Below are 19,134 nucleotides of genomic sequence, written 5' to 3'. Positions count from 1 at the left end.
GGGGGGGCAGGGAAGTGAGGACCATCCATTTATTCTATACGGAATATTGTTCCATGATAGTGCAAAATGTTTTTCCTGCAGTACTCAACTGCTCAGAGTGCCTTCTGGAAAAAAAAGTCGATACTGTCATTTCCTGAAGCACTTTCACTGCACTTTGAATTTGTTGCATATGGCTCTCTTCCTCCGTGTGATGGGTCATCTCTGGCAGTTGTCAGACATGGCTGCTTTGTTCTGTGCTCTCAAGGCTGAAAAGTAAGGTGAGTTTTTCCTCCAGTTCATTTTCCTTCTAGGAATGAACTTTCTGACATGTTGATGATGGCACCTTCTCCTTTTGTAATTTCATCTGTAACACAGAAGTGTAGAGAAAAGACATACCTTGCAATTTTCTGAATGGTTTGTAAGTTTTTCTCAGTTTCCGAGTCTCTAATTTTGTTCCAGTGATCATGGTAATTTCCACTCTGTAGAGAAAATCTAAGACCTTGCAACAGACTTGCTTTTCTGAGTTTTTTTTTCTGAGTTACTCTTTGCAGACCACTTGTATGCAGTCCAAGTTCCTACAGAAACGTTGACCTAATTTTATTTTTCTTCTGTCCCAGTTTGATGTTTTGGCAGGAACCGTCCACACATCTTGCAGATTTTTCCCACCAGCTCTGGCTGTGAAAAGTGTTAGTTTGCTTTTTTGCTTTTCTGGGATCAGAGCCATCTTTTCATATAAGCAGTCCAAGCTACTGCTTGGGATCATGCTATTCTGAGGACACAGCAAGCCAGGCTAATCTGCCCCTCCTCTTCCATCATGCTACCATGTGTCAGCTGCTGCCCAGTAATTACCCCTAGGCCGACTCATACCCTGCTGGATTAATATGAATACATCTTTCCATTATCAGCCGGATGTATTGTCTGGGGGAAGTATAATTTTGTATGTAATAAATGAATTATTCCTTTAAGTGCCTATAGTCCAGCTGTTCTTCCTCTCTTCATCTGACCCATTATTTGCACTCCAGGGTTGGCTGGCAGACAGGAAACCATTGAGATTCTCACCAGATGTTTGCTCAGGCCAATAGATCTGATTTCATAGCAACAAAGTGTATTTGATTTTATTTGGGTATAAGCTTTTTATGTCTGTTCCCAATGCCCTAATTCTTCTTCTGTGTTTGAGAATGAAAGTCTGTAAGAATCAAAGCTCTCTTGAATTTCTTTACTCTGTTGTCTATTGCTTCTCAGTCTATACATGACATCTTCAATATGCTTCTTGCTGTGGTAAAGTGTACCCAGGCTATTGTATGCTTGGCCTTTCTTCAGCTCACCCTGAATCTTCAATCTTCTACCTGCTCCCCCTGTGAAGACCAAACAGGTCAACTTGGGAACAGAGAATCTAACATGAAATCCATCTCAACTAAATCATCTATCTGTGGCACTAGTCACTATGCACTTGTTTTAGTGTCTATGGAGAAAAATGGAGGCTTTTAAGGCATGAATAATATTCGTATGGGAATTGTGCTTTTGAAGTGTCCATTTCAAGCCTGTTTCTTGCCTGCCTAAAAATGAGCCTTGATGTCTAGCTCAGACATGGATGACCAACATCAGGGGATTGAGTCTCTTCCTGTGGTTTCCATGTTTTTCCTTCATTGCTTGTTCTTCTGCACTCTCTCCATAAGTGAAACGTAAACAGGCCAGTTTTTCGTGCTGCTCCAGTTCTTAGAAGCTTGACTTCTTCAGTAAAATGATCCTTTTGATTTTATTTTTTTGCTAGTTCTCATAGGAAAATAAACAAAACACCCTAAACAGATTAGCCCAGTCCAAAACAAGATCATGCAGGCAAACCAGGAGGTTATGTCACCCTGTGAGTTTGTGCTGGAGAACTGCAACAGCATGAAGACATTTTTCATATGCATCACTGTGGGTGCGTGCATGCATGTGTGTATAACTCTGTTCCTTTCCAGCTCTGTAGTTCTGACTGTTTCTGGCATGTTGCACATGTTTGTGGCATAGAATCTGACACCAAGGATGAAGCTCCCTCTTTAGGGAGCTTGCTACTTATCTGAGAAACTATGCCAGTATTAAATAAAATGTTGCAAGTATTCTTAGAGTTTGAAGAAGATGATTCTGCCTGCGGTATGTAATATCCTTATGATTCAGAGTTGTGCTGAGCCAGACAAGCATGAATTAAGGTTCTGGCCTGTGTTGAAATAAAGTTGTGTATCAGTTGGGCTGCCAGGGTGTTTCCTCACACAGGTTATGTGTTCCTGGTAAAACACAGGTCTGTGTTGGTGGATGTGATGTGTCTGGTGCTACGATCCTTGAGCGTGGAGTATTGTTTGGATAAACATTTGCTATTCACCTCCTTGATGGATTGACCTTTTCTTTTTAAAATGGTAGGTCTAATTAGGCTCCTGAGCATAGACAGATATTCTCCAGTGCTCAGTACTCATTCTCAAAAGACTGCACCTGTTCTGCCGAATTGGAGTAACCTCAAAGCCAGATGTGAAAGCAGAGCTGCTCTTGGATCCTGGTAGTGTGACCAGGCTGATACTTTCAGGGTAGTACTTTAGATGTTTCATGGGGCCTGAGAGCATGTTAAAAAGTATATTTATTTCTATGCGATGCTGGTCCCTTCACCTTCCTCAATCCCATCTGGCCTGTGGCTGTGTTGCCTGCCAGTCTGCAGGCAAGCAGGAATTCTAGGGTCATGCCTAGTAAAAACTCCTGTTGTTGGCAGCAAGCGTAGATGAGATTCATAAGCATCATTCAGATGGTTTCAGTAGGGATTTTGTGTTTTTGTGTATTTGTTCTCAAAAGCACCTCAGCTTTCAGGAGGCTCCTGGTATGTGTCCATTCAAATAGGTGCAGAGGTTGCCAGCATTGACCAGTACTATGACTTTGTTTACTGAGGTGCCTCTGTGGTAGATGCAGGATTCTGAGTTCATTTACATGTAAAAAACCCCTATTTTGTTACCCTTCCCTTGAGCCAGGACTTTGTCCTTCTGTTTTGGGTCCCACTTCTGAATTGCTCCTTAGTTAAGTCCTCTGCTTGCTACTCTTCAGCTGTGTCAAGGCACAAGACCCACAATGGTCTTAAGGTTTCATTCATCAGAGCAGGGTAAGTAAATAACACAAAGAGGCTGCAGAAAGGGTATACACTCACCGTACACTGAAGTCCATCCCTCTTAAAACAACATGTTGGAGTGCTCAGGGAGGTGAGCATGCAGGAGATTATTCATCCCTAAAGAGTGAGAGCAGAGCTTTAAAAATGTAAAATCTTGGCACCAAACAAACCTCATTTCTTTCCATCGCTTAGTATTCAGCCTTAGGGCAAATTAATCTCTGTTGAAATTTGCTGTACTTGCCACTAGATTTGTTGTCTCTTCTAAAAGCATCTCTTCTCCTGTGAAGAGAGATGAACAGAAAGTGTGTGTGTATATATACACACTCAATTTTAATGCATACTAGGAAACTCTTTGTTGTATGTTTTATTTAGTAATTCAACATCAACCTTTACATTTGCATCTGTAAATAATACTATCAAAGTGAACTGGGCCACAGAGACCTTTCAGGAATTTGTTCTGTCATACGGCTTTAAGACTCAATCATCTGGTTAAAATTCAAACTGGACGCCTAGAATAAGTACGTGAATAAATAAAAAGTTCTTGGAATGAATAATATCCTCTTTATCTCTTTGTCTGAAATCACCCAAAGGCTGCAAGTTCGATTTAATCCTTCTATCATCAGCCAGTCTGAGCTTTAATAGAAAGAAGGGAGGAAAAAAGATCTCACTAGCTGGTGTCTGGTTTTTAACTTGATAGAGAGAAGGATGCTCGCTGAGTGAAATGCTGTAGGAGATGTGAGTGGTTAGAATGACATTGTGCTTCCTGCCACTGAGCCATCTGTAGCTACTGCTATTGTGCAGCTGCAAAAGAAAAGAAAATGCTAGGGGCAAAAGATAAAAGGGAATCTAAGGAAATGTGTGTATTTTGCTAATCCTTTCCTCTCATTGTGAGAATGGTTAATTCTTGCAGAATACAATAAGGATGTTAGTCCCACTTGTACTTGCTTGTGAATGGGAGCTCACTGAGGCTAAGTTGCCTGGAGCCAGTGATTTGTACTGTACCGTGGCTCAATCTACAAGCTGTACCTGCAGTCAGGAAATGGAAAGGATAGCCAAGTTTTTTGATGCAACTGATGCAATTTAGTCTGTGTGCAGATGTTCTTGTAGGTGTCATCATCATGGTTTGGCTTCGTGGACGAAGATTTGGGAAGGGCTTTACCCACACTTACTGCAAGCGCGCTGATGGCTGAAAAGGCCAATGCGGGATAGGCAAGACCGGTTGCAAAAAGCACAGCGGAAGGTCTCCTTGGGTGGCATAGTCGAGGCACGGTTCTTTCTGCACTGTCTTTTCTCCTCAAGACTTATTCTACACATGCTCTCAAAGGAGACAGCAGCGTTATGTATGGTGTGTCTCCAAATCTCCCGATTGGAGGCCGGGGTGGACCACTGATGGTGGTCAATATGGCCTAGGCTGAGGTATTGTTTCAGGGAGTCCTTATATCTCCTCTCTGGAGCTCTGCTCTTGCAGCAGCCTGTGGCAAGTTCACCGTAGAACACAATCTTAGGGAGGTGGTGATCCGCCATCCTGGAGACGTGCCCTGCCCAGCACAGCTGCGCTTTCATCAACATGGCCTCAACAGGTGTAAAACCATGTCAAATGACTCAAGGAATTTTGCTGGCAGGCACTACACTAAAGTCAAGGCAGAGTTGCAGCACTGTAGAGTTTTGATTCTTGGAGTGGGGATTTTCAATTAATTTCTTCTAAAAATCCGGATGTTCCTTCAGAAGGTAGTTATCTTAATATTGATATCGACTTCATAAGCCTATCCTAGAATTTGGAGGAGGAATTTTCCTTTCCTGGCTCTTTTAATTAAAAAAAGAAAATCAGTGGTTTATTTTGTATCCTTGGACAATTCCTTTTGGGGCAGAGGATTCTCTACTGTATTTTGTTAGATTATCAGCGTGATTGGTTAACCAGAAAAGCAGAGCAAGCCCAGATGATGTGGGCTTCTAGTGCAGTATCTTACCTCATCTAATGACAGTGCCCAAGAAACATGGCCAAATTAGATGATTCAGATCGTGTCTAATCTGAAAAACATGGGGCAGAAAATCTTTGCTAATATTTCTTACCACAAGCCCGGTGATGTTGGCTGGAATGAAGTCTACTTAACTGGAGTCCATTTTGACATGAAGATTGAAGGATGCTTCCATCTCTTTTCCCTTAATGTGCTTTATTCATTGGCATCTTGAGTTTTTACTGGCAGAAACCGGACTTCCCCTTGGCATAAATGCAAAGGACTGATTCTTTTGTCTTTACTCGTACCAGTTGCAACAGATGCTTTGATGGGGACCGAATTTCCGTTTTTGAGTCTCCTTTTGCTAGCTAGCTATACAGTGATTTGGTTTTGCAGTTGAGTGCAAACATAGTAAGAATTAATCAGCTGCCTCAGGCTTTGGACACTGCTCGAACAGCCCTTTCCAGTCACCTTTGGAAATTGTTCTACGGTCCAACTCTGATGTGGCTGCTGCATCCCTGTTGTCAAAGATACTGCCCATTGAGGAAACTTTAATATTCAGTGCAAGCACATACAGTTTATCTTCCCAATCACACTTAGCCATCCATCATAACTGTGCCGTAGTACATATCACTAGGTTGTGAACCCTTCTAATCTGAACATGGACTTGTCTCCAATTTGTAAATTCAGTTACTCAAAATCAGATAAAATGCAGAACTCTTACTCAAATGATAATAATTTTTCCATTAAGGACCTAAATTTGGATATTACAGGCGTATATGTTTTTCATTTGTGTTATCTACCTCAGCCTGCAATCAACCCTTATTTTATTAAGCCAGAATTTATCTCAGATGAAATTTATTTGAAATCCTGTTCAAAACACTGACTGCTATTTATTTCTCTGTGATCTAGTTGTAAAGTGGAGTAGTTATTTCCCAAAGTGTGGGTTGGTTTTTTTTTTTCTGAAGAACCAAACTTGCTCAAAGTTGGAGACAAGGAACTTACCCGTGCTTTGATGAGTGAGTGGATTGTGTGTAATAAACTAATGATACAGAGAATGGTGTTTGTGTTATTAACGTACAGAATATGTATGAAGGGGACCTATGTCTGAGACTTAGCGTGGAGTTGCTTGGAAATTTGGTTACATTGCAGCTGCACCATTTGTTAGCCGGAAAGACTCAAAACGAACATTAGACTGAAAATTTGGCTTTCAAGAAGAGCCAATTCACTATCTTAAACATCTAACTAATGAGCAGATTTATTTCTAACTTATCTCAAAATTTAGACCTTGTTCTGAATATAGACATTGTAAATTAGGAGCAATTTCCTTTTCTTTCACGCATAGAAGAGAGATGTAATCCGCATCATAAAAACGAATTGCATCATGACCTTGAGTATAGAGTCACTACCTACCACGTCATAATCATGTTAACTAATCTAATTTGTCTCTCATTTTATTTAATGTTAGGAATTTACATGTCATCAATCACCTGCTTCCTGTTGGGCTGAAAAAGCCAGAGGGACTGCCAGCTTCGTCATATGGCAGCCACAGTGAATGTGTTGACAGCCGAAATCAGGAAGTGCAAAAATGTTTGAAAAGGTTTTGGAAGAGCCAACCTGCTTCTGAGTCTCAGGAGCTCAGTCTTGGTTAAATGTGAGGGGAGGAGATTGCCTTATGAGCCTTCCCTGACAGCCAGGCTGATCAATAATTGTAGAGGACAATCCATTCCAGTTCTTTAATCTGGGCTAATTTTAATACTTTATTTAGTTGCAGTCCTTCCTCTTCTTCCTCAAAGTTTATGCTTCCTCTCTCTCTGTCTTTCAGCTGTACAGCTCCATGGACTTTGGAAGAAAATGGCAGCTCATGCAGGAGCGGGTCACTCCGAACAGGTTTTACTGGTGAGTTATGCCCTCAGGCTTTGCTTGCTTTGGGCAGGTCGAGGAGGGGAGAAGGGCATCTAACCTGAAAGACTTGGTTGCTCTAACTGAACATTAAGTATACCTTTGGTTTTGGTCACCATCGGTGTTATATACTCAGTCCGTAGTACAAGTCTTGCAGTGCTATAGTGTCCACGTTTGTACCTTGTCTGATGACAGTGGTGTCTTGCACAGATGAGTACAAGTCCTTTGATGATTGCGATACTTCTGCTTCTTGGTTGTATCCCTGCTTACAGTAGCACAGTGAAACTGCCTGGTGCTGCAGAGACTAAGCTACGATCATTATACCTCCTAGTTTTCAACCCTCCTGAGAGTGACTTTAGCCTGCAACATGGTTTTTGTGCGGAGCCAGCCACTCTGACCAGTGTCCTTCCTTATACAACCGTTGGGAGAAGGGATGATTCAGACACTTCTTTGAATCACTCTCTGAGGAGCCAGTTTCTTTCTACTGAGTGGTGAGAGCCCAGAATCTGCAAACAGTTTGCTAAAAATCTGCTTTGTGACTATCTTCCATCTTCTGAACGTCAGTCTTGAAAATTGGGAGAGTGTCTGCTTTTAAAGCAGATGATTAAAACAAATTTAGTTCATATCTCCAGGCTCCTCCATTTCAGATGCTGCTTTTCCAAACTTCTCTCCACCATGTGAAGGCCCAAGAATTGGCGTTAGAGAGAAAGAGAATACCCAGCAATATTCTCCTGTAGTTGAATCTAGAATTTGGGGCTTCAATCAGATTCTCGACACTACTTACTACATGTCAGATGATGGAGTGTGAGCGTGTAGAAGTGCTGATTCACAGAATCTGTGAATAGATAAAAGTGCCTGGTCCTTAAAGCCAAAAAAGATTGTCATGTCAAGGAACAAGAGGCTCTTATTTTGAATGGTTAAGAATAAAAAGGAGTTGGATGACTGACTGCCAATTGTGAAGCATGGTGTATGTATCTTAGAGTCAAATTCTCATAGAAATTCTTGCATGTCATTAAAAGTACTTGGAAGCCAGACCCAAAATATCTTTAGATTGGTTTTGCAATATTTCCACACCATGCAGTGGAGATAGACACCTCATGGGATTTTCAGGTTGTCTAGGTCCTTCTGCAAATCACTCTAAACAGCTTTTGACTCCCACATTTAAAACATAGCTTTTTTGTACAAGATCTGGAGATTTCCCTTAGTGTTCCTGTGAATCTTGGACAGTTTAAGAAGGCTTTTGAACATGGAGCAAAGGAAATTGTGAGGCTCCTAAGTCACACCTCTGTTGTGACTTTGCACCTCTGTGCAAAATGTGTCAAAGATCTAGAACCTCATCTAACCGTGCTACTGTTTCGTGTTTCCATAGCAAAGAAAAGGTGGTTCTGGTGGCAGGTGGTTGATTGACCTAACTGTCCAAAATCCTTTGATTTCACTATTCATACTAGGTGCACATGACAAGGGTGAGTGTAGATCCTCTCCAAGTGTATCCTTCTGTGGAGTAGAATAGCTGGTCCTATGGGATAATTGAACCCTACCCTTCAAATAGCACAGCTAAGCTCAGGGGAGAGGCTTTCTTGGAGGGTAAGTTGCAAGGTCTGAGCTGGCTTGGGAGCAAAGCGGAATCTCTTTCTAAAGGAGAGGCCATGTTGTCGTGGTTTATTTTTTACTTTCATATAATAATGATTGAGGGAAATTGCCTCTTTGTCCGTTTGACACCCAAACGTGTATTTTTTTCCTGCAATCTACCCCATTTTTTATACAGTCTTTTGGCTGTATAGTTTAAATGCTGGTTTTTAACACTGCATTATATAAGGTCTCTATTTCAAGTGTCTCTTTCTACTAGAAAATGTAGAAGTATTTTGTAGTTAAAACTCATATGGCATAGACCTAGAAATCTTTATTCCACTCAGAAACCGTAGAATCCCGTTGACGATAAACTTTCCAAGAGAGTGAATTAGGTTTTTCCCAGAGTGAGAGAGATTTGAACCAATTTGTAGTGCAAGGGTCAGAGGTGTTGAAATTTTGGAATGTAATAACTCCCCTTAGCTGTCTGATCTCTTCCTTTTTTTCCTTTCTTTTTAAAGCTGCAAACTGTATTGGCTTACAAGCTCTGGCATGCAAGATGTGTATGGAAAAAGAAATGTAAGGAGAACACTTTAGCCTTGGGAATTTGGTGATTTGTTTTTATTAGGCAATGAAAGAGGAAGAAGTGGGTATAACTGTTAAGTTTCAGAGAGACACGGGCCATTACTCTGTGGAGTTCATCAGCCTATCAAATACTACATTATCAAACTTCTTAGTTAAAACTTCCAGGAAAGGTGAAATAATAATAATAGCGAGATGCTAAAATCAGAGGTAAGCTACGCATTTGTGCTGCTCTGTATTGTTTATTGGAGGAGGCTCAGGTAAGCACCCTTCATCAAATGGAACAGTCCTCATCTGATTTGAATGCAACTGACTTTATCTGGGGCAGCCTTTGTCAAATGTTTTTGCTTTCCAAGTAGACTGCTGTGAATGGGCTTGAGAAGACTATAATCTTCACCTGGTTCGTGAGATCAGTCAGCCTGTCAGGGAGAGGTCTTATTTTTCTCTCTGACACCTTTCCAAATAATTATAGCTTCCCTGTGAGAGCTCAGATACAGAGACTTTAAGACTAGGAGAAAATTACAATTCCATCAGAACTCATGAAGCTGGGATGTGGTTCTTTCACTCAGCAGAGTAAGCAAGACCTCTCTGTTAGTCACTCTGTCTCTCAGGTCACTCTGTGCATTTTGCTGTAGCTCTGGCAGATAGCACCTGTGATGGCTCCCCCTGGTCAAAACCAAAGTCCTAAGCTCCAGTCCTCATCTGTGGCTTTGTATCCTGGCTCTTGACTTCAACTTCTTTCCTTAGTCCCAGATGTTGGTTCTAGTCACTGGGTTGTAGTTTTGTGTTTTCATCCCATTGGATGTCACATGTCCTGCAGTTTATGGGACATCTCTCATCAGTTCCTGCAGTCAGCTCAACGTTTGTGCATGAGCTGAGATTCTCCTTTGGGCCACTTGTAGTTGTAAAAACTAGGATTTGAGATCTCCAGTTCTGTAGTAGTGATTCATTTGTTAGCTACACCCACTGATGGCAGTGGCAGAGCTTGAACAGAATATGTTACTTGATGTGAGTACAGGCATCCAAATTTGGCTCCCACGTGCCTTGGCATCAGAGATTTTAATAACTTAGGATCCTGTAAGGCTGTAAATAGGAATTTACACTATTGTGATACAGAGATTTCCACGTCACTCATCACTCTGAAATTACTCAAGATAACTGGAACCAACATGGGTACAAAGTTCATTAAAGACCTACTCAATTTTCTTTTCTTTTAAAACACGTTTCTGCAGTTCCCTGTTCATTTTATCTCACTGTAACTTAGACACCTGTGCTGTCATGTGGAGGGATATAAAAAATACAGTCCATATTTTCTACTGTAGAAATGTTGGGAAGTTTCCTCATTGATCTGTACTGACTAAATACTGTCTCTGTTCAGATAGGAATTCATAGGACTTGAGTTGTCCTTAAGTTGCTTTACTGCCTCTGGCCTTTTCTGTGGTGGGACAAGAGGACTAAGCAGGTGAGCAGGACACTTTGGTTAATGGAGCATTCACCAAGCCTTGCTCAGCACTTTGCTGGACCACAGCTTTTCTGTGTCATCTTGGGTGACTCAAGCTGACTTTGCCTTGTCACCGCCTAGGTAAGACTGGGTTAGGAACCTATTTTTTGCCCTTCTTGGGTGTAATGGGTGAAGTACTCAAATATTGTAATATCAGGTGCTACAACAGTGGATTAAGAACACTGAAGGGCACTAGACTGTTAAAAGATGCTTCAGTGACATATGAAGTCCTTTTATAATCTTAATGGTTTCATTCTTTAAAATGTGGAGTTCAGAAGGTGGAACCTATGTTTTCTGGGTAATTAGCAAAATGGCTGTGAATATCATCCTCTGTCCATCTGTCCTTGGAGACCCTGCCTATGTTTGCTCAGCAGACACAGGGATCGCCATGCTGTGCAGAGCTATATTCCTTGGAACACCCACCCCCTTTCTTAGGGTCTCCCGAGGCTGCTCATTGCTGGAGGACTCATTCACATTTCCTGCCTCCTGTCATCACTAGGGAGTATGAAATGATGGATGTAGGATTTCCCCCCCCCCTTTTTTTTTTTTGCCTTGTACGTCTAAACATTTACTCTTCTCTCTCTTATTTACTTTTTTAAAATATGATCTATGGGATTCTGAGTAATTCTGTTCAAGCCTGGGAGCTGGAAAGTAGGGAAAACCCACTTATGTGGAAGAGAGAGAGGAAAACCTGTATGACATTTCTATTGGCCATAGGAATGTTTGGAGCACTGAAGTCAATGCCCAGGATGAGCCTGGTCAGTAGAAGACTCTGAAATTCAACTAGTGATGAAAGCTGGGCAGAAAACAACAGTGCAGAAGAGGAGGGACAGCAGGAGGAGGAAAATAGGACTTGCACTAGCCTGGCTTCAAGGAGCGATGTTTGTATCCACAAATAGGAAAAAAGTGGTGTAATGAGCAGTTCTCAAATACACTACTGATTCACCCACTGAGTCTCCTCAAAATTTAATTTTTTCTCTTTCCGTGGTAACTCACCAGATTTCTGGTTGTTTTGGTAACCATGAATGCCAGCCACAAATGTTTGTTACTCCAGGGATTAAAAATCAGAAGGGAACAGGCTGTGCTTTCAGTGGGAGGCAGAAAGAGTCTGTGCATCCACTTAGGCCGTGCTTTGGAATTACAGGTTTTCTGTCACAGTTGTTTAAGGCATGAGCCAGGCAGATTCCACTGTCTCTTGAGGGCAAGGCTTTCAGTTCTTTTTGTCATGATTTTGGATAGGAACAGTGATAAAATTTAGCCAGGGTATTTCTATTTATTTGCAGCTTGAGTTTTATGAAGACTGTGATAGAGGCTAGGTTGGATGTCTGGCAGTAATGTAGCAGAAGATAAAGGATTTACCTCATTGTTTCAAAAGGTTACGATCTAGGTTTGGATCTGCAGTTGGGCAGAGGTTTGTGTCGGTTTTTATTTCCTCATCTCTGTGACAGCACTGATATTTCCTAATCCCACTGCCAGTTTGGGTCCACACAGACTGTTTCTACAGCAGCTCTGGAGTGACCTTTGGATACAGCTAAGGTTACCTGTACTTGACTAGTTTGCCAGAAATGAAATGGTTAGTCAAACATGTGCCTGTCTGTCCGGTAAATCCCACTAATCATTAACTACCAGATGGTGTCATTACACAGTGCTGGGGAAACATTGCCTGATTTTTTTACAGCCAAGTTTAGTGTTAAGAAAACACAGTCTTGTAAATGTCAAATTGAGTATTAAGTAATCCTGCACTACAGTTTTTCAGAAATAAAACTGTAACTGTGCATGGAGCTATGGATAAAAGGAATAATTCCAGTTTGGCAGCAATGGGTTACACCACCTATAGCATCATCGAGGCATATATACCCATTGGCTAATCACGCAGAGCACACATGAAGACCTGAACAGGACCTATTACTGCTGTTACTGGAGGGTCCCATGGGCTAATGACTCATTTGCCTGTGTTAAGGGACTTGCTTCCCATGCTCCGTGGGGCAGAACACCTAGGAGAGGGTTTTTTCCCCAGTGGGTAATCCTGATATAGATCTGGAACATGTTACTCAAGCCACCGTAACCATGAACTGTACTAGGCTGAGGATAAAATTCTCAAACTCTAGCCTCAAGTTTTATAATAAGAGTTCAGGAGAGAGGAGACTTTATTAAAAGGTCTTGGCCTATATTGAAAGATTTCCTGAAAGATTTGCTTAATTGAAGATCACAACACTATGGTGATAATAAGACCAGTTTTATTTTCCTTTTCACTTAAAAGATGGGGAAGTGAGGGAACTGTGAGATTACGGATTTTATTTTCATTTTGTGTGCCTACAATTAATGCGGTTGGCACTGTAAATACTTAATGCTTCCAAACATTAGGTCGTAGCTGACTAGCTTGTGATTACACAGTAACTCAGTGGCTGAGATAGAAATGGAACCTGGATGTAGAGTTAGATACTTAATATTGGCTGGAGTAGTGTTCATTTTTGTTGAAAAAGTTTCAAGTCAGTAAAGATACTTTAGAATTCTTTTCAACATTATCAAAATGTTTCTCTCAAATTAAACAAAGGAATATCCTGAAATGTTTCGCATTTTTTGGATGTTTTTAAAAGTGATTTTTGAATTTGAATAGAATTTGATTTTGCAATATGTGAGCTTTTAAAATTAAGGTAAGAAAAGAGTGCAGTCTGAAAGAAAGTGACTGGATAAAGCCAGTGTAGAGAGATCTTGACTCCTATTCCCATCTCGATCTTTTGTGATGCAGAGCAGATACTGGTCCCTGATATTGGAGTTAGATGTTTAGTATGCTTATAATGTACTTCATAACTGTGATCAGTAGCTTACAACAGTGATCAACAAAGTTTGGGAAACGTTTGTAGTTTTTATATTTTGCTTTTGTCTATGAACGTATTTTTTTCTAAACTTAATCCTATCCTGTTTTCAATTACGGATTGCTAAGTGTTCTTCCAAGGATGTTGTGGTAGATTTCATGGATATCTAATATATAAAATCCTAAATGACCCTAATAACAGGGAAATCCTTCACTTTCTGTCTCTGAGAAAACCTGCAGGACTGTTCTACAGAGACCACATAGACCTCACCTGTTCTGTTTGTGTCTATGATTAATGCTCAGACTACCATTTCTGAGCACAGTCCATGCTTTTTTAAAAACTAATGTATGAGAGAAAAGCATGAGCAGCTGGATCTGGGAAACCACTAGTAACTACTGGAGGAGTATTGCAGAATATTTTCTAGTTTATTTGGAACCAAAAGCAAAGAGATTTGGATTTCTGGTGTATATTTGCACTTTGTTGTGACCAGTGACTTTATCTTCCATAGGAAATTTGATTCAGCTAGTCTCTTGTACTATGAATGTAAGCTCTAAATGGTAGCTGATGCACTGGAAGAACTCCTAAAGGATATTAATTTCCTGGCTTTGCTGTTGTGTGATGTCCCTCTCCTTACTGCCTGCTTTCCTAGAATGATAAATGTTTGACTTTTTTATAAAGTCCTGTGGATGCTGCCCTGTTAGGATCCCTGGCCTCAAAGCTCTTTCAGCAAGGAAAAAAGAAAAAATCTCCTGGCTACAAGGGTTATGTATGATTATGAAGGGGAATAATTTAAAATACTTCGACTTCTCTATTAAAACCCATGAACTACACAATAAAAGAACCACAAGAAAAGAGCCACGTGATAACAAACTCACAATACATATACCACGCTGAAATTCTGGCTGCTGTCACAACCAGAATGAGTTATTTCACTGGGTGGTGTAGATACTCTGGAAGGGCAATTTTGGAATAAGTTGCCTTGGAGAACTTGTCTTTCTAACCTTTTGCTTGAGAAACAACACGTCCTGGTGAAGGAAGGATTACCCCTTCTCTACTAATAGAAATGTGGATGTCCTTACATAAATACTACCTGGCTTTCAGAATTCGTGATTTGTTGTGGTTTTAGTACAATTTGTGATGTTAGCCATATTTATGATTTCAAAGTACTGTGGCTGGCAGTGATTTTTTTTTTTTTAAGACTCAGAAAGTAGGGGCTGGATATATATTTCTGTTCATTGGTTTTAAATTTAATGCTTACCACTAAATGTCATGTATTGTATTGCAGTTAGGTCTTTCATCTATCAAAAAGGCTTTTGCTTTGGTCTCTCATCTGTTAGATTTCTTTGCATTCCAAAGGCTAGTCTCTTCTCTTATTTCTCCCATTACTGATCTCGGATCACTTTGTAATTCCCCCCAGTCTCTTGTCTCTAAGTGTCTGAGACCAGAGCAGACCAGACGAACCACTACGAAGAAAGATCTAAGAAGGAACTGTTGAATATTTCTCCCTGGACTGAATCCCAGTGCCATGTCTGCCTGGACAGTGCCTGGTGGAAGGATCTGTTTCCTTCTCATACAACAGGGTACCAGATAAGGGGTCCAAACTTCACTGCTGTTTCACAGGTTGAAAGCTTAAATGCTGTATTGCAGACTCAGGCAGCTTGCCTGGGCTGACTTCATTCTGTCTCTCCCTGATACATGTGTGTTCAAACACAAATTAATTTCAGTCTGTCAGTAACAGTCCCAGAGTAATTCTTTGTGATACTTCGTAGGAAGCAGTGATGAAAGCCAGCCCTCTAATTAATATATTGAATAATGCATCTCTCTGAGGCATATGGGGATCTCCCATACTGTCATAGCTTGGCAGAGCTCATCGAAAGCAAGGCTGCCGGGCTGACTGTAGTATCGTATTTAGCACTCTCTGGATAGCAAGGAATATTTTCCCACTATTTTTGTGGGGGATTTGGCTTAAATTTTGGCCTTTGTTTTATACCACACTAATCTCTCTGGTTTTGGAGAAGTGGGAGAATTTTCAGTGTGGGAGAGAACTCCTCTTACTTTCAGATGACTGGAAGAGAAACGTTTGGAAGTCGTTTTAAAAATCACCACTGTTCTGAGAAGTTTAGGAATGGCCTTTTCACATACTCTGATTATGGACATAGTTTTCCAGTCATTTCATTGACTGTCATTGATTGTCATTTCATTTCATTGGCAAAACACCTACTGACATCAGGAAGTGAGTATCTTTCCGGGACCTGGCCTCTCCGCTGCTCCAGACCTCATCTCGGATGGCCCACTTGGATTTCAAGAGGTGCTCCATTGTGGACGTTCTTACCGCTCTTGTTTCTTCACAGCAGCTGGGCCTGGAAGTGTTCCTGCATTGGAGAAAGTTGCAATCTAATGTAGAATTTATCCTCAGAAAGTACCTCAGTGCTATAAGGGACCATGTTTGCATGAAACTACATTTTCAGTCATACCTAGCAGCTCTTCAGGTAGATTTTCTCAAGAAGCATCACGAAGGACCCAGGTAAATTCCAGTCCATTTCCCTGAACCGACTTCAGCCTCTGAACCTTTGGAAGTTTGCCTGCCATTAAGCTGAACAAAAAGAGTTGCTTTATTTAACAGAAGGAGCTGAACCCGTGCTGTGCAGAAAGAACAGTCTTATCATGGCAAAACAGACAAGATGTTTCTGCATTCATTTAAACGTGAGCCATTTGTGTCGCTCAATAACATCCGTTAAAGATAAGGAGGTCCCCCTTCATGCCTTCTGCCTGTTGGAAATTAACAAACTCTCTTAAAACAACAATTTATCAGCAGTTATATGAGGCAGAATTCATTCTCGGCAAGAGAAGAAATTGAAACTCCCATCCTTACGTTCCCTGGCATTCCCCTGAGCCTCCTCTGTAGAATGAGATGAGTTTAATTCTGCTATTGTTAAGCGTAGTGAGCGCAAAGCTACATCAGAACATAAGAGCAGGAAGGAGCATCTTATTAGCTGCGCTACAGGTTCTTTTAAATAATATTGATTCAGTAACTTGTCTCTTGCTGATAATATACAGAACAAGGATGAGAAGACAGACGGTGAGGCTGTTTGTCTTGCATATATGTGGTGAGCTAATTGGAATAGGAGATAGCGGTGGTTATCATAGCTCTGTAATTATCTCACATATACTTGTTCTCTATTGGGCAGAGGCAGTAAAAATGGGATGTAGACACATTTCCATGTTTAGCGAAATATCAGAAATTCTGCATCTGAGTTTGAGAGAGAAACATACTGACCTGTGTCTGACAGCAAGGACTGAAGGTATACTAATTAATACCTGTAGGCTTCAGAGGTGGTTTCGGTAGATCTGGGTTTTCTCCCACAAGATAAAATCCTGCTTTTTATTGGAAAAAATAAAGAAAAACAAACAAAAGACCTGACAGGTTTTTTTGCCGAAGGGCACAGAAAGATTCTTAGGATTTGCTCACAATGTTTTTGTTTTTCAGGTTTTGACTGAAAATCTTTGAGGGAAGGAGAACTGTTACATTATAAATTGATTTCAGGGACAATCTGTAATAGTGACTCCCTAAAGACATTTCTGGATCTCCTGTAGTTTCTCCAGAATTCTTTTTTCTCTTTCTAGAAATCATTAGATTTGGACAATATGTATTACTTTTCTTTTGGCCTTGTGCTTTTCTTTCATTTTATTGCTCCTCTATAACAACAGATTAAGAGTCCAACAAAGAGAAGCTATTGATCTACCTACAGCTTGAACCAGATGTCTTTGCGTCCTGACACGTGGGTAGCACTAACTCCCATTGCAGCACCCCGCCCTGAGCATTCTTTCTTGAAAAGGGTAAAGCTTTGGGGATGGGGACACTTTGGGACTCTGCTTTTATGAAGAGCGGGGAGTGCGGCTAGTGCTCAGCCCCCTGGGCGGCCTTGTCTCGTTTGTGCGTCCATCTTACTTGAAGCAAAGGAACCCACAAAAGCTCTGTGGTTTCTTTGGTCTCTTCTGCTATAGTGTCACTCTTCCACTGATGGAGAGACCTGCAGGTGCCTGTGCCCTTTTTACTCATCTCTCCATTCTGTCTGTAAGAATGCTTCTGTTCTGAGTGCAAACCTGTCTTGTCATGACACGCGTGGTTATCTGCAGACCTGCTGTCATCGTTACTTTTACCCGTCATAGCCACACAGACTTGCTGTTTCTACAGACAGAACCTGTCTTGGCATATCTATCTGCTGCCTGAAACCTTTTTGTCTCCTGCTTCTTTGTCTTTTCTCTTGTGGATGTTGGGGCAAATGAGCATCTCACTCTCAGCAGCTAATTGAGTTGATTTTTTTTTTTTTTTTTTTTTTTTTTTTTTTTTTTTTTTTTTTTTTTTTTTTTTTTTTGGTGGGGGGAGGGGAGGGGAGATCGGAGTGGGGAGGGAGACAAGGAGACATGTTGGTGCATTTATGCTTGCTAGCCCAGAACAGAGTAGTTTATTCTCCTCTGTCTTTCTCCTCCTTCCCCGTCTTTCCTTTCTCTCTCTCTTCCTTTCCTGGCTGATGGTTAAAAGTCAAAGAATTAAATAAGCTATTTGTTCTTTTCAGGTTAGCATCTGAAATGCAGAGAAAAAACTGTCTCTAGAGGTTTGTGACAGATACCTATTTTTTCCCATTGCCTTTCTCCAAAATGAGTAAACTGAACCAAAAATTTATTTCGAGAATGTCAGATGTTATCCCAGGGTGATTCTTCACAAAATCCTGCAACAGGGAATGTGGAGACCCATCCTTCTTTAATTAATACAATGTACAATGCTCATAGGCTTATGGACTTGTCAGCATATTCTATATATTTTGCCTGTGCCAAGTTTCATACCTGCATCCTCTCTTTGGACAATTTAAGTTTTATTTTTATTCATCTATGGCTGCATTCATTTATAAATGATGCTCTCACTATGAAGCTTTTCAGAGGCACAGTATCCTGCCTAAGACTCTGTTAATAGCTGAATCACTAAGCCTTAGCATTTGAGGCATGTCATATTTGCAGTCAGAAAATGTTCATACAAATTAGGGTAATTAAACACACCATGAACTGAGAATCCTTATTTTGGTGTGAAACATTGCTCAAATGGGTCACGTTAAAGATGCTTTTGCTAGGAGACAAACTCAGAGGAATATTATGAGTCTTCTAAACGTTCCCTTCCAGGGAGGGAAGCAGTAACTCCAGTGAAGTCCATGGCACCAGGACTGATGGATTGAGCTGATGGCTTGTTTGAGCATGTACTTTGCTTTTCTGAAGTGGTCAGAAACAGAGCTGATTCATGTTTCCTGAAAAACCAAAGCAATAATCTATAGCGATTCCCCATGTACATGACTTTCAAAGGAGGATAGCCAAGCACTGGGCAAACATTAATTAACTGGATTTCATAATTTAGTAGGCACTAAACTAATTTTAAACCAAATGCAGAGAAAGAGATGAAAGTCACTCAATATGTCAGTGATCAATCTTGGAAGAGAAACAAAAACTCTGAGCACAGATCCATGCAAAGCATAGCTGGCTTGAAAATGCCATTTCCCTCAGTTAGCTATTTTTTCCAAAAAGCTGAAAAACACGCACATGCTCCCCCACCCCTCACAAACTGTTCTGCTTCGAAGTTTTCCACTGGGAACAAAGAGGTTAGGATGAACTAGTCCTCTGGAGTGGATTCCTGCCCCCCCACCCCCCCCCACGCCATTTGAC

The 19,134-nt window shown here is 41.0% G+C and overlaps 1 protein-coding gene across 1 annotated transcript in view; it reads left to right on the top strand.

The window, feature by feature from the left end:
• The window catches only part of LOC104491593 (VPS10 domain-containing receptor SorCS3-like), a gene marked incomplete at its 3' end in the record, with an annotated part of 133,212 nt that overhangs the window by 45,617 nt on the left and 68,461 nt on the right, over positions 1-19,134 (top strand). The window contains exon 4 of the mRNA XM_010134043.1: positions 6,884-6,957. Coding sequence (XP_010132345.1) covers positions 6,884-6,957 — 74 coding nt within the window. The remainder of the gene's footprint in view (positions 1-6,883; positions 6,958-19,134) is intronic.

This window comes from Buceros rhinoceros, unplaced genomic scaffold, assembly GCF_000710305.1.
Source record: "Buceros rhinoceros silvestris isolate BGI_N320 unplaced genomic scaffold, ASM71030v1 scaffold4634, whole genome shotgun sequence".
NCBI lineage: Eukaryota > Metazoa > Chordata > Aves > Bucerotiformes > Bucerotidae > Buceros > Buceros rhinoceros.
The sequence above is the reverse complement of the archived record's forward strand: the minus strand, read 5'-3'. Positions and strand labels throughout refer to the sequence as shown.